Source organism: Pseudomyrmex gracilis, unplaced genomic scaffold (genome assembly GCF_002006095.1).
Source record: "Pseudomyrmex gracilis isolate BER0280 unplaced genomic scaffold, ASM200609v1 scaffold_31, whole genome shotgun sequence".
NCBI lineage: Eukaryota > Metazoa > Arthropoda > Insecta > Hymenoptera > Formicidae > Pseudomyrmex > Pseudomyrmex gracilis.
Window position 1 is genome coordinate 593,606 of NW_018020615.1, and position 14,478 is coordinate 608,083.

Sequence of the window (14,478 nt, forward strand, 5' to 3'; positions counted from 1 at the left end):
GTATCGTAATATCATCTCTTACGTTGCGACGGTTTATCACTGGTAAATATAAAACAGAGATAAGTGGATAAGGGCGTACTAGATAAAAAGTAAACCACACATCTCTGATATGAATCATTTTTCGTGGTATCGATATATGTGTAATTTTTCTAAAACTTCAGCAATTCTTAATCAGCGTGGATAAAGACAATGTTGATTCGCTAAATAAAACATTAATATAAAACTATAATCACAATTCAGTGTGATATAAATTAAATCAGCTTCAAATCCAATGAGTAAGACACGTGCGCGGTTGCATAAACCGAATAGGATATCGAACCGTGTTTTTTATTTACAGTATCTATTACAGACAATTATAATAATAAAAATACTTTTGATTAATTTGTGCTTGGCAATATATAAATTACAAAAATCCATTGTCGCTCTCAGCCACAAACCACGTTCAATTCTGAAATGAATAGAATCGCGAAAGATTAATAGAAATCCTCCTCCGTGACCTTTGATCCCGACGTTTGATTCTTGATCTGTTCTTGATTGTAATACATATCAGCGACCTGCTGGGCGGAAGTGGCCTCCTCGCAATTCTTGTCCTCGCGAATTCTAATAAATCGCGGAAACCTCAACGATATTCCCTTCTCCGGATCAACCTGAACGAAACAAAATTGTTATTTTACAAATTCACCTTTATCACGATCTTTTTGCTTCAACTCACTATTCCAACGGCCGCCTTGTGAACGGGCGAGAGGGAGAGATCGGCGCATTTGATCTCCCAGATCTGGACCGGCTCGAACCAGTGATCCGGCTCGTGGCTACTATCGAAACGGTAGTACGATTTCGCCTGGGGTATCACGTGATCCTTGAGGAATTTCGTGTGATTCTCCAGATCTTCATCTTTAAAGCCTGTGCCGATCTGATCGCAAGGAAGCAACACACATTAGTACGAAGTAGAATGCAATATGTAAAGCAAGCAAAGTTTAACTTGCAAAATTTATTATCATATTTGTAATAAGATCTTGGATATAAAATTTTGCGTTACAATTGCATGACGTTCGTGGACATTGTGAGAAACATACTTTGCAGATGCTCTGATACTCCTCGTTTTCCTGATCGTAACAAGCCAAGAGAAAACCGCCGTATGTGCCAGTTCTCTTTCCCTTGCCGGTGTAACCACCGATCACAACCACGTCGAGCGTATCGCCGACGCTGTCCAAGTAATCCTTCTTCAATTTCAACCAATTTCTCGAGCGTTTCGCGATTTCGTAGGTTGCCTCTTCCTCCAGCGTTTTTACCATTAGACCCTCGCAATTTCCCTTCACGGACTCGTTGAGAAAAACTTCCACTTCCTCCATCGTCGTGGTATCCATGCTATTAGCGAACTTCCACTCGCCCTCCACTTCTTTGAAGTGCTCCTTCAGCAACTCGCGGCGTTTCGAGAACGGTTCCTTCACCAACGGCTCGTCGTTCAAGTACAAAAGATCAAACATGAACACGCATACCTGCACTTTAATGTCCTCCTCGTTGGCGTCCTGAAAAGAACGTTTTTTTATTTATGCAAAATAATAAGAAATCAGACGTAGAAAAAAGAAAATTTACAAATTTAATAATTACAAGAATAGTGGCAATTAAAATTTATTTAAGACAATCATGACAATAAGTTTAATTATATTTCCTTTCTCGCAAATTACATTACCTTTCGTTTTCTCGTGCTAAGTACTTGGAACGGCAAGATCTGATTCTTCTCTTTGTCCCAGGCGACCGCTTCGCAGTCGAGTATGCAATTTTTTACCGAATCGCCGCGAGTATTTTTAAATCGATTAATGATATCCGGATATTTGCTAGTATTGTTCTCTTGATTCCTACTGTAAATACTAATTTTGCCGTCGTTCGAAACGTGTATCTGTCGAGTGTGTTTTAACATAATTAATTAATTCCTTCCTCTCATTTTATAAATTTTTTTCTGAAACATTTTAATCTTCACATGCAAAGCTTCCGAAATAAAAACCGACAAAAACCTGTGCTCTTTCCCCGTCGTACTTCCACTCGCACGTGAATTTCAAGCCGTCGAATCGCGTAAGAACTTCCTGAACACCTTTTGTGGGATGCGCCAGCATAGGTTTCAAAGGTATTCCAGGAGTGAGCTTGCACTTGTTGGGTAGAGCTTTAACGCCGTCTTCCAGCAAAACAGGAATTATAATGTCGTAGTTTGGACATTCGCTGTCAACAAAATCAGTTTTTAAAAAATGATACGTTTTTAAATACTTCGAATACAAATTCCGAAGTAAATCTCACCAATAGGTTGTCTTCAGTATAAGCGCTATTTCGTCATATCGCTCTTTGAAGCGATCCTTCGACATTGTTTTACTCATGTCCAGATTTTCTGGTGGGTAAGTTTGTTCCGGTGGTGTAGTTACGCAAGCTAGAGCCAACGCCTGAGAGCAACGAAAAATATCCGTTAATAACATCGATTAGAATAGCAACAGTCCGAGAGACTTACCTGCAAAACGGATTGCTCTGCCAGTCCGATGCGAAGTTTCCCGGCTAACGATCTAATAAGATATCTCGCCTCGCTATTACGACACGCCATAAATAGGGTCTGAATCTTGTCCAGCTTTTTTCCTAAAGACTGAAAGAAATCTGTGAGTTTATAAAAAAAAAATGTTTGCTTGATTTTTTTCAAAACATGTGGTTTTAATTGTGACATTGAGTTCAAGAACATTCTGTTTTATTGTATGCAACAACAAAAAAAACTCTAAATTCTAAGAAAAATAAAATTACCGCTTGCCCAGTCATTTGAGCGATCTCTTTCAGTTTGGAATATACATTGGAAACCGTCAACGGCGCTGGTTGGAACATGGTTCTCTGATTGGATCTGCTGCCTTCGGCTACGAGCCCGCAATCGCCGACCCTCTTTACATCGGCTTTAACCTGAGCCAGCGTTCTTCCAGTGCACTGCGCTATCGCCTTCATTAGATTCGTGTCAGCAACTCCGAGCTCAATTCCTACGGTGCAATATAAATATTGATATAAATATAAATATGTACTTATATATATAGTGCCAGTACTCACCTTCGTATGCCGGCGCAAGTTGATTAAGGCACAAATATACACTCGGCAAAAGATCCGTCGGACTCAGAACTATGACAGATCGAAAATAATTCGACAATATCTCTATTATCTTCAGCCTGGCGCTCGTCTCCTCAATGAGTTCCAAAGTGCGCGTGAACGCGCCATATGGCGTTCTACAAAGCAAATTTTCAAAAAAATTGTCACATCCAAAAACGTTTTGCTATAAATTGCAAATTCTTAAATCTACTTTGTATAAATTTAACTTACTTATCACCTCGTTTCCAACACGCACTATTTATCGGATCGTACTTAGATGCGATAGGATTGTAAGATTGATTGTTACTTGTTTCATTTGCTTTCTTATCATTTGTTTCGCTTTTCGCATTATCTTCTTTCACTGTGCCAAGATTTCCATTTTTGCTTTTTGCATCTTTATCTTTTACATTTTTATTTTCTGCATCTTTGTCATTTTGTTCGAATACTACAATAAAATGTTGAAAAAATAATACATGTATGTACATATATTTCAAGCATAACATAATTGAATGAAATAAAAATATACCTGATTCCTCAGAAGACTCCGAATCATTTTCCGTATCATCTTCCTTCGCTGTGCTAAGATCTATTTTTTTCTTTTTTGCATCCTTATCTTTTGTATTATCATTTTGTTCAGATACTATAGTGAAATGTTGAAAAAAAAAAGTAATATATGTATAAATTTTAAAAGCGTAACATAATTGAATGAAATAAAAATATACCTGATTTTGCGCAAGACTTTGCTTCATTATCTGTATCATTTTCTCTCACTGTACTAAGATTTTTTTTCCTCTTTTTTGCATCCTTTGCGTTAGTATTTTGCTTAGATGCTACAATAAAATGTTGAAAAAAAATAAAATGACGTATGTACATTTCAAGCATAACATAATCGAATGAGATGTAAATACCTGGTTTTGCTCGAGACTTTGCACCTGGAGATGGAGTTTTGGAAGCAGTCTTGGGTTTCTTAAGATTAGTATTCAAGTTCTTCTTTAAGGGAGAACTACAGTTTTCAGAAAAGTATAATAAGTATATAAATATTTGTATAAAAAAAAAAAAATTATCAACAATAATAGACAAAAAGTTCTTCTTCAAAAGAATTTAATAAATTACCTGACAGGTTCGATACTTTTGTCTCTCTTACGTTTACTATTTCCCAATACGTCCTTCTTCTCTGACAAGTTGCTGTTGGTTGTATGTATCCGGTTAAATATGACAGTAAATCGGCTGCGAGCCGCGGCCGCAAACTCGAGACGTCGAGTCCGCAAAGCCAGCGACCACGTTACGTGCGACCAAGTCGCGAGGGTTTTTAACATAATAATAAATTATTATAGAGCAATTTACCTCTCTGAGTTATCCTGATTAGAAATCTTCTCCTTGGACGATATTCTACTGAAGAAGGAACTGAAAAAAAAGGATCGAACGAATGCACAACAAAATTGATTAAAAAAATTATCGGAATATCACACTGTCGCAATTATTAACTGTTATTAATGCGATCTTGAATAATCGTTCAAATGCGTTATTATTGCAATATTTTACTCACTCTATACGACGCTGTGTCATTGTCGCGCCGTTGGTTTTTTTACTACGCGCAATAACGCGCAGTTGAAAGATTTCCCGCGTTTATCTGACAACTCGCACAGGTTAAGTTCCTTTTTAAGGTTAATTTCTCGCGACGATTCGCAATCGTAGGCCGGATCCACAATGTTCAATCGCAATTTGGAGCCTTGGACAAGAACGTATAAAACGCACCCAAGACCGCTCTGCTTTCTGCTCATATGACTTCGAGTTTCGTGGTCAGAAATTGTTCCAAGTACTACGAAATCGAACGATTTTCGTCATATTCTGTGAATCTTGTTCGTTCGCGAAAAATACAAACATGCTCGGTAGATTGATCTCCGGTATATTCCAATCCATACCGTAAGTACCTGGGTCTTTACACGTGTGTTTTATGTTATTTCAGAATAACCTTAAATCAGATATGTATTTGTAATAAAAGACGCAATTTTATTGATTTTTATTAAAACAATTTAAAAAAAATGTAAATTATTACTTTTTATCAAAAGTCGAATCAGTCGTCATTCAATGAACGCGATTTATCCGTAGCGTACAATTGTTTTTTTTTGTTTTTGTTTCAGACGGACAGGCGTTTCGAGCCAGATCACCGCTGCGAACGTAACACAAATTTGGAACCCGTGGAGTCTGACGTCTGTGAGAAATATCGTGAGATATCACTTTCCTCACCCGAACGAACGAAAACGTATCAAGAGACACGGTTGGTTGGCCAGGCTAAAAACACCAGGCGGCAGAAAAATCCTCCAAAGACGAATTTTAAAGGGCAAACATGTGCTCAGTCACTGATCACACACATTACACATGTTATTTATGCAATTAATATGAGAACGTAACAACAAATACACATTTACTTGTTAGTCAATTGAATATCGTTTTTTTATTACAATTGTAACTTATAACGAAACAATTGTTGTGTGTTAACTACCTATTTGTTTCGTGTGTTATCCACATATTGTCTCTGCTTTTGTTACTACTTCGTTATTATTTACTGTTTCTTGCTCCGTACCATCATCCGCGTACGACACATTTTTGAACATCAATTGTTTGCAAGTCCAATCGAAAGGATGGATTATCGGCGCTTCCAATATTAAATCCTCCTTCTTCACGCCGAAGGAAGGTAAAATCATGCTTCTCATATGAATGTGAGTTGGAATAATCTCTTGTTGACTTTCTCTCACGTTCAGCAAATTTAACAATTCTTTGTTTATCTTCGGAAAATTCAGAGTGGATTCAGCGAACGGATCAACTTTCATCCACGTTCCCATCATTTCGTAAACTCGCGATCCGTGATAATTGTCACCAAGAATCGGACTGTACAACATAGTGGATGCGAACAGTCTGATGCTATGCCACTTTCTTGTAGACGCGTCGATTTCTATCAGAGAACTCAGATTGTACGTTGAATTGGATAGAATCTTGTAGTTTATATTCAGAATTTTAGCGTCATCTCTTTTGATTGCGTTGTTGGACCATTTTGTAACGATAACGGGCTGAAATATCGATCAATTCTTGCAAACAATTATACGCACAAAACAGATTTGTACCGCATACTTTCACAACGATATTACCTTTTTGCCTCCTTTTGGCGATGTTTTTAAAATCATTGCCAAGTGATGCTTTCCACTGATGGTGTTTGGAACTCTAGTTGTAACCACCCAGTACTTTCTGTATAGCCCATGTGATATTCGTTTTTTTGCTTTGTCTACTTGCTTGCACACTTTGTCATCAGTTCCAAAGACATAGATACCAGTCATATATCTGTATTAAGAACACAAGCAGTTTGTAACAAAAATTCAGCAAAAGAAAGAAAAGAAAAATGAACTCGATATACTTTTCTGCTCCTGTACAGGGTATTAGTTGCGGTACATCTAATTCTTTTGCAAGATATAGGAGAACATCTTTTATGCTATAATTTACTTCTCCCACAATCATGTGACACCTTTTTGACTTGTTCTCAAGTTGGTTCTGTTGTTGGATATTACTTACAGCTATGCCATATGGTTTGTTTATTGCAATTAATCCATCTGAAGAACATTTGCATGTTAATAATACAGAAATGTCTCATATATATACGTGAAGTGTTTTTATCAATTATTAATATATATACAATATTATTCTTACACATAAAAAAATTAATATTAAATAACTTGATATAAATAATGTGTCATCAAACTGATGTCAGTTTCTCAATCTCTTGTTACAACTCAGAGTGCGCTATATTATAAAAAAGAATATATATGTTTTGTAAAAGTAATATTATTTACCCTTATTGTAAATAACATTCTTCACTAAGTTATCTGCAAATTCCTTTTTTGACTCCCACGGATGAATCTGGCGGTATGGATGAATTATTTTCTTCTTTTTTGGTAACCTGTATTCCTCCTCATTGGCGGTGCAATATCGTCTACAATACGTGCGACACGCTGCCGCGAACTCGCCGATTCGCCTATTTGCGAAATTTATCGCATTTCTCATGTTTTCCACAAAACAGTTTTCTTTCTTTCTCTTGTGTTTCCTTTCTTTTTTACAAAAATCTCTAACAAAATACACAATACAAATATAGAAATAACAATTCGTTGATTAAGTTTTTAACATGCCTTTTTTTAGCTTCATCGTAGCGAGTTTTTGGCACGTTAATGTCAATTTTTTTAATAAAATAATTTAATACGCTTAAATGTAAACTTTTTCATTCTTACTTGAAAGTTTAATTTTCCAAACATTTAATCGAAGAGATACTTGATGAAAATCAAATTCAAGATAATTTTTATGCTTGTTTAAAAACAAACGACAATTCGTTCATCCCATGTTAATTCGACAAATAGTTTTATTAATTAAAAGTGAGCAATGTACGTACAAAATAGCACAAAAAGTTACAACATCGGCTTTCTTGTTGTTGACATGTGCACTCCTAACCTAATTTGTCCCGGTTTGGTTGGTTTGGGGCGCATATGGCTCTTGAACCGATTAGAGCTAGTCCATACGCCATTCTGTAAATCCTATCTTGTCCCTAAGCACTTTACTGATAACAGAAAGAAGCGTGAGAGCGGCCATAAGAAAATGCGTAGTCACTATTCCGCTCCGTAAACAGCGCATGTCCGCTGGTGGTGCGCACTGGAACTACGCAGCGCATGCCCACGAGCGACATGTCGGTACGCCATGTTCACAGCGTGCGGTTCTATTCTGTGCACGAGTCCAAATAGTCACCTTTTTCAAGTGTGTGAGTATAATCGCGAGCGTGAATTTGATTTCTCTCTCTCTGCGTATAAAAAACATTTGACCACAAATCGTTGTAATTACAAAATCCCTACAATCAATCGATTGGATGGGAGTTTTGCGACGACTTGCCACTTGTGACCATTGTGGATGAGACCCAAGTTGGCAGCAAAGCAAGATGGACGCGCACGTTGGTGTACGTTTGTGTGAAAAAGCCGGGAGAACATTTTGTACCGTGTATCTTGTACTACATATATATTTCTTATATTTTTACTTTGTTTGAAAATAAAAGAGTGTTTACTTCTTGGTTTTCTCTTGATAATATTTGACATTTTTGTGAAGATTAAAAAATACAAAAGAAAAGAATCGTTGGTTTTCATCGTACGTCGAAACTTGTATATATGAGATTGTATTGCATGTACACAACACAACATATAAACACGTGATTATTTTCTTGATTGAGTCATGAGTGGACATGAATTGAGATCAAAAGCATTTAATCGCGCCGCAAACAATTTGGTGAATAAATTGAATGCTACATTTCTAAAAAATTATCCTCATCATGTAATGCCTGGTTACAACATGAACAAATTATCAGTTACGAAGCAATGGAATGAAGAAACTGCACTGGAGTTTTATCAAGAGTTTCCATATAGCTGTGAATTACCTAAACCATTATTGCCCCCAGCAAGGTTGCCAAGAACAGGTAATTAATATAACATTTAATGTAACATTTTATTGTGAAGAGTATATGATGTAAAATTGTGTACCAAGTATAATATGTCAAAATTTTGCAGTACTTAGTGAAGAAGATCCAATCTTGCAGCTTCTTGCTGTCAAAAGCCATTTAAAAGATGATTTGAAAAGGATAATGAATTATTATGAAAAACACAAGCAAGGTAGATGCATACAAAAAAAAAAAAAATCTAAAGTAAGTTTTCTTTATTATAATACATTTTTTAATAAATTTGTATCTTAATAGAATTTGATAAAATAAAGAAGAGAATAAAATGGAACAGAGGACATAATGGATATAGTGCACAGATACCTAGATATATTGCAGATATAGCAGAACTAATTGATATGGATCCTGATCCTTCTTTTGAAGGGGTAAGAAACTACTCTCTCTCTCTCTCTTTGAAACTGTTTTTTATTCTATAAGAGCTATGTTCTTTATTTGAAAATATAAGACTTGTTTGCACAGAATTGAGTATATAAACACAGAATGTAATAATTTGTATTTTCTACAATATAAAATGTTATTTCTAATAAAACATTTTTCAGACTTATAACTGGTACTACACCGGTGGATCATTAAGTCATGTTTGTCTTAATGGCTGGGATGTTCTAATATTTCCGTTTATGGGAGAATTAGGTACATGTGCACACAATATAATTAGTATAAACGTAATATAATTTATTCTTATGTGATTGCAAGAGTGAAATTTAATGAAATGTTCTCTTTATCAGTTAACTATTTTCAGTCGCTGCACACATTGCATCCATGGGCGATTTCATATGGAAGCCAATAATGAAAAATTCAGCAAAGTGTGAATTGAAAAATGGATTGAAATTATATGAAACTAGACAGAGTAAAGTTAATAATACATGTATGTTGCCGTCGCACATGTATATGTGCGTCACATATTTACATTTCAAAAACGTGCAAATATATTCTAAAAACTCTTTTTATGTGAAAAAATAATTCACATACATATTTAGGCCGAATTTTAGGAAGGTATAAAAATTATTGCACTTTGTATATGCTCTCACATTCTGAGGATCATTTAAAACTTGATGAAATTCACCAGCAAGCAATTAAAATACCGTATATCAGTGCTGATTTGAGCTTGACTGACAACAGCCATCATTGCACACTAAACATAGAAGGAATATTGTCTTTATGGGATATAAACAGAATGTAAGTTTCTTTTTTGTTTTTTTAATTCTTTGGTGTTTTCTCAATATCTTTGATGGTTTCTTCTCTCTTTAGATTTCCTATTAGCACTGGTTCTGTACCGAAGAATATTTATGATCCTTGGAGGTGTATAAGATATCAGGAAATGGATGCAAATATTTTAATTTGCGTGGACAGATGTTGTTTACATTATCTCGATACCAGAGTAAGAAATAAAGAAATGTTGAACACAAGTAATTACTATTTTTAAATATTTGCGCTTGTACGATATCACTCTGTCTTGTTGAATATTTTTACAGATTGCTGTTGATTCGCCATGTCTTACATTGTGCCCGAAAGGTAATTTGGAAAATTGCGAGATACTTTCAATAGAAGCACCGAGTAAAAACGGTTATTGCCGATATTTGGGTACTTCTCATTCTTTTCTGACGTATGACAGTCGATCTCCGAATCAGTGTGTACGTCAAAAATGGACGCATCAGTTCAAGGACACTCCGTTATTAGCGGCCGTAACTACCAGGTAAATAATATAGTAAATAACCGTATGAATTATATTTATTTTTTTTATATTTTATTTATGTAATATTACATATTAATATTTCGTTTAATTAATTAATATTAATTTTTCGATATTATTATATTGTATTTTTTATATCAATTACAGTGACTATAACGAAATTATTGTCTTATCAAGTCAGAGAGTCGGCGAGAACGCAATAATTTTGAATACTTGGCTAGACAAGGAAGTATCTCATTCCTTTAATTTGCCTTTTGTGCCTCCAAGCATCGTGGAAACGCTGAATGCTTCTCAAGTTCAAGGATTATGCTTAAATCCATATCTGAAAAACAGATTTGAATTGTGCAACGCCGGTAGCACATTGGTTTCAAGTACAGGAGAACTGTTTTATTTCGTTCAAAATTCAATTGGTACGAATTTTTCTTCTAAAATAGTTTCTTCGTAATTTTCACTAATGTTTTTCATGCTTGTTTGTTTCTATAAAAAAAAAAATATATTTTTATTATTTTTAGGTGATATATTTTATCAGTGCATAACGCACGAAGACGCACTGGACAAATATTCTCCCGTAAACAACAAATCTTGTTACGCTTTAGATGTATGGGCCAAGACTCTGTCGAGTCAATCCGAGCCGCTTGTACCTTTGGCGCTTACTAAGAAGTGCAATATGCAACACATATATGAAAGTATGTGAAACAAACTCAATCTTCGTAAATATAGTTTTCTACTTTTATGCGACACAAACTACAGAAAAATAAATTTACAGATTTTACCAATAGAAAGTTACGTTTGAAAACCGATCGAGAGATCGCGGATTCTTTCGAACTGATTTGGAAACAATCGTTGTCAATGTTGGGATCGTATGTCGATTTATTAGCGCCGGAGCTTCTCGCGGTTTGGGAAATGCGCGAAGAGCTAACGGCGCCGGTAGTGACGGGATTTAATCAAAAGGTGATCAACTGGCTGGAATCGTCGACAGCAAATGTACCTACGCAGTCGCAAGATGACGAGGAGTCGTCTACACCTGTAGTCAATACTCAAGAATTAATCAGTGTATCTCAGGAATACAATCTCGCATACATCGAGGACAGCGATATGCTGCAAGACATGCTGTTGCCAGGAATTAGATCAGGACCAAGACAAGCAACGTTTAGTCAGAACAGATAGTTTTATAATAAAGACATGTACATATGTACATAATCAAAATTTTTCTGTTTATATTGTTTATAACATACAAACAATATAAACGTAAACAAAAAAAAGTGTAAATAAATTACATGACTTTGAAATATTACTTATTTTATTATGATAAAAATGGTACATTAATATACTTATTAATATACTTATTATTATTATGTGTGATTATATTTAATGTTTCACGAGGTAAAATTATTTTTGCGAAAGTGTATTCAAGAAAGATTTACATTCCAAATTTCAAATGTTTTATTTTATGACTAGCGATTCCGTAAGAAAGATGGTTTCCACCTCGATGTAAGTACTTGATTGGTTTCTTGCTGAGCTTTATTTTGTTCTTCCTCGATCTGCCAATCATTTTTATTATTGTCAAATGTCCATTTTTATTATTTTCAAATGACACACGTATGTTTTATAACTTACGTCTACAACTTACCATTAATTTCTGAACGTTCTGTTTAAACACTTCCAGCGGATTATCAAATTGTCTGTAGTAATTCAGAACGTCTCGCACATCTTGTACATTCGATGATAATATTGCTAAATAATAAAAAATTGTGCGTGTTCATATTATCATCAGTTAGTGAAGATTACAGATAACGACGCTAATATTTTATGTAATAAAATCGACATTTGCAGCAAAACTTTATAAACAATGTTTTAATCTTACTCTTTAGGAATGCCGCTAAATCGTACATAGTAGTGTCATCATCGTTACCCTTCCACCGAGGGATTTTAAATGCATTTTCCGGATTCAACTTCACGCTATCTTCATTCCAGTCGATAACAATAACCTATGATTGATAATTGAAATATGAGAAAACAATAAAAAAGAAATCATGTATTTCTTAATACGCAGCAATAGTTACTTTACTAAGATCACGATTAAGAGCCCCAAGATCTTTAACATGATGTCCATCCACAAAACGTGTAGCATCTCTAACTAATCTGTACATAATGTAACCATTTGGATCAAGTGCGTCCAAAATAGGAAATACCGTCTGCAATTGAAATTAAGAGAAGCTTTTTTTCGTCGGAGAGATGTGTTTTAGAAGAAATATAAAAAGATTTAAAAAACAAATTTACCATTCCTTGTTCAGCTGTATAAACCACAATTTCAAACTGTGGTGGTGCAACTGCTTCCAAGAACATGTCTACTCCAGGTCGTTTTTTAAATCTCCATCCAGTTTGATACTAAAACGTTACATTTTTTGAATAAATCAATTTGTATTAAATTTATGTGAAAATGTATGAAGTCTTTCAAATTAGAATCTTACTGTCCAATCTGGGTGTACCAGAAGGTCTGTCAGTTCCAAGACTAGAGTATAAGGTGGTTGAATGTATGGATACTTGAGTGGGTCAGGTAATAACTTTTCTCTGCTGGGTTCTTGCACTAACTAGGAAACACATAATAAGCACTGCATATACTAAATGTAAAAATATAAAATTTTTCACAAGTTTGTACGTCAAATGTAACTGATAACTAAATTTAACAAAATACATTGAGCAGAAAAAAAACAAATTATTTTAGTACGCAACAAAATGCTGATATATAATGAGTTATAAAAAAGTGTCATACTCTTGTATAATAATTCAGTTCTCTCTTCACCCTCTTGAATCTTTGCTCAAAGAATGGCAAATGGGAGAATTCATCCTCAATGACTTTCCCATTCTCGTCATAGTTAGGTCTTCCTAATTCATACACTAAATAAGCAACACCAATACCCATGAACACACCGAAAGCCGCAAATCCGTAGTTCATCATTCTCTTCGATCTTTCAAGATTTGCCTTGTCCTCTTCTTCCTGCGTTTGTTCTTCATTCTGTTTTTTGTGAGCTGTTTCCAAGACGTCAGCTTCGCTTATAGAGGATTGTATGTTTGTTAAATTACTGGTAACTTTTGGACGATCTGTCGCTGTGTGCGTGAAAAGAAAAGAGAAATCCCGGTTTTTGTTAATTTATATATTATATATTGTCGCACAAAAATTCCATTTAGATGTCAACAGTTTGATGCGATGTCCAATAAATGTCTAGTGAAGATTTTTGTTCTGTGTGAGTTTAATTTCATTTTTTATTACGAAATATTTTATAAAGTATATATATAAGAAATTTTAGAACAAATAGCTTCCGTAATCGATACAAGTTTTTTCTGATTGAGTGAAGACGTGACATTTATTCCTTCGCACAAGTTTTTTACTGTCATAATTCGTGATGTTTATTATTTAATTGTTATATATTTTAATTATCTTAATGATACCAGGCTTTCGGTGTAAAAAGGTTATGATTGTACTCACTCTGTGTGGTATAACGATAATTTTGTGCTATTTGAACGAGCGGTATCCGATTGTTAACACGTCGAAGAGTGCAATACGTCGTTCCCGCATTTCCATTGTATATTTTACACAAAATCCGCAGGCTTCTCGTTGCAAATGCCATGCTTTAAAAAAAGAGATCATCCGGCACATTTACATCATTCGCACGCGGAATCTCGTTTATTTGCGCAAGAAACGCTGTCGGTAAATGCGATCATCTATTTTGTCGATCGACGACAATTTAGAAAATTGTTATATTTTTAATTAACTCGCATTGCGCGTAAAATTAGATACAAGTTAATCAGAATTTGAAGAAAAATTATTTAACACAAAAATATCATTTGTTAAAAATCTTAACTTAATTTTTTTTTTCTCTCTCTCTCTCTCTCTCATCCCTATTTGATTCAATCAACGCGCTGAAGTTGTCGCGCAAAGATCATCGAACAGGTAACGCGCGTTGCGAGCGCGCCACAAACTATTTTATTTTTCTTTTCAAATCTCTCTCATTTCCGTCTCGTATTTCGTTCAAATTCGTCTACTTTCACGCGACGGACCGCCGATTCGTCGCGATATTTTGCGCGTGTGACAAATATTCCGAGAATGAAGCGATCGTCGAGCAATCAAGGTAAGCGCGATCCGATTTCA

General features: G+C 35.0%; 5 protein-coding genes across 7 annotated transcripts; 2 read left to right on the plus strand and 3 right to left on the minus strand.

Annotated features, from left to right (window-relative positions):
* Positions 1 to 26: 26 nt before the first annotated feature.
* On the minus strand, positions 27 to 4,754 carry LOC109852587 (DNA ligase 1). Of its 2 annotated transcripts, XM_020423856.1 has the most exons (16): positions 4,649 to 4,754; positions 4,447 to 4,506; positions 4,216 to 4,287; positions 4,011 to 4,105; positions 3,825 to 3,932; positions 3,629 to 3,742; positions 3,334 to 3,547; positions 3,067 to 3,239; positions 2,776 to 2,999; positions 2,495 to 2,623; positions 2,290 to 2,429; positions 2,013 to 2,214; positions 1,691 to 1,897; positions 1,074 to 1,526; positions 713 to 910; positions 29 to 647 (listed from the first exon to the last, which is right to left on the minus strand). In XM_020423856.1, exons 1-16 carry the CDS (start codon positions 4,666 to 4,668, stop codon positions 474 to 476), a joined length of 2,583 nt encoding a protein of 860 aa, XP_020279445.1. In that variant the 5' UTR covers positions 4,669 to 4,754; the 3' UTR covers positions 29 to 473. The 2 variants fall into 2 exon arrangements, with proteins under 2 accessions (XP_020279444.1, XP_020279445.1); XM_020423855.1 differs by lacking the exons at positions 4,447 to 4,506; positions 4,649 to 4,754 and having other exon boundaries at positions 27 to 647; positions 4,216 to 4,440.
* A 121-nt stretch (positions 4,755 to 4,875) lies between these two features.
* Positions 4,876 to 5,542, plus strand: LOC109852594 (39S ribosomal protein L34, mitochondrial). Its single transcript, XM_020423873.1, has 2 exons — positions 4,876 to 5,025; positions 5,244 to 5,542. Exons 1-2 carry the CDS (start codon positions 4,985 to 4,987, stop codon positions 5,464 to 5,466), a joined length of 264 nt encoding a protein of 87 aa, XP_020279462.1. The 5' UTR covers positions 4,876 to 4,984; the 3' UTR covers positions 5,467 to 5,542.
* On the minus strand, positions 5,511 to 7,726 carry LOC109852592 (RNA pseudouridylate synthase domain-containing protein 4-like). 2 transcript variants are annotated; one of them, XM_020423871.1, is made up of 5 exons: positions 7,535 to 7,726; positions 6,945 to 7,216; positions 6,512 to 6,704; positions 6,249 to 6,438; positions 5,511 to 6,170 (listed from the first exon to the last, which is right to left on the minus strand). In XM_020423871.1, exons 2-5 carry the CDS (start codon positions 7,153 to 7,155, stop codon positions 5,622 to 5,624), a joined length of 1,143 nt encoding a protein of 380 aa, XP_020279460.1. In that variant the 5' UTR covers positions 7,156 to 7,216; positions 7,535 to 7,726; the 3' UTR covers positions 5,511 to 5,621. The 2 variants fall into 2 exon arrangements, with proteins under 2 accessions (XP_020279460.1, XP_020279459.1); XM_020423870.1 differs by having other exon boundaries at positions 7,377 to 7,726.
* A 113-nt stretch (positions 7,727 to 7,839) lies between these two features.
* LOC109852575 lies at positions 7,840 to 11,567 on the plus strand. Its single transcript, XM_020423838.1, has 11 exons — positions 7,840 to 8,599; positions 8,691 to 8,792; positions 8,876 to 9,003; positions 9,178 to 9,268; positions 9,378 to 9,503; positions 9,616 to 9,814; positions 9,887 to 10,016; positions 10,111 to 10,331; positions 10,476 to 10,738; positions 10,841 to 11,014; positions 11,095 to 11,567. The coding sequence occupies exons 1-11, from the start codon at positions 8,359 to 8,361 to the stop codon at positions 11,493 to 11,495; spliced, it is 2,076 nt and encodes a 691-aa protein (XP_020279427.1). The 5' UTR covers positions 7,840 to 8,358; the 3' UTR covers positions 11,496 to 11,567.
* An 86-nt stretch (positions 11,568 to 11,653) lies between these two features.
* On the minus strand, positions 11,654 to 14,025 carry LOC109852576 (mitochondrial import inner membrane translocase subunit TIM50-C-like). The gene is made up of 8 exons (XM_020423839.1): positions 13,816 to 14,025; positions 13,102 to 13,436; positions 12,800 to 12,919; positions 12,609 to 12,716; positions 12,392 to 12,523; positions 12,193 to 12,316; positions 11,959 to 12,062; positions 11,654 to 11,869 (listed from the first exon to the last, which is right to left on the minus strand). Exons 1-8 carry the CDS (start codon positions 13,955 to 13,957, stop codon positions 11,783 to 11,785), a joined length of 1,152 nt encoding a protein of 383 aa, XP_020279428.1. The 5' UTR covers positions 13,958 to 14,025; the 3' UTR covers positions 11,654 to 11,782.
* Positions 14,026 to 14,478: the final 453 nt, after the last annotated feature.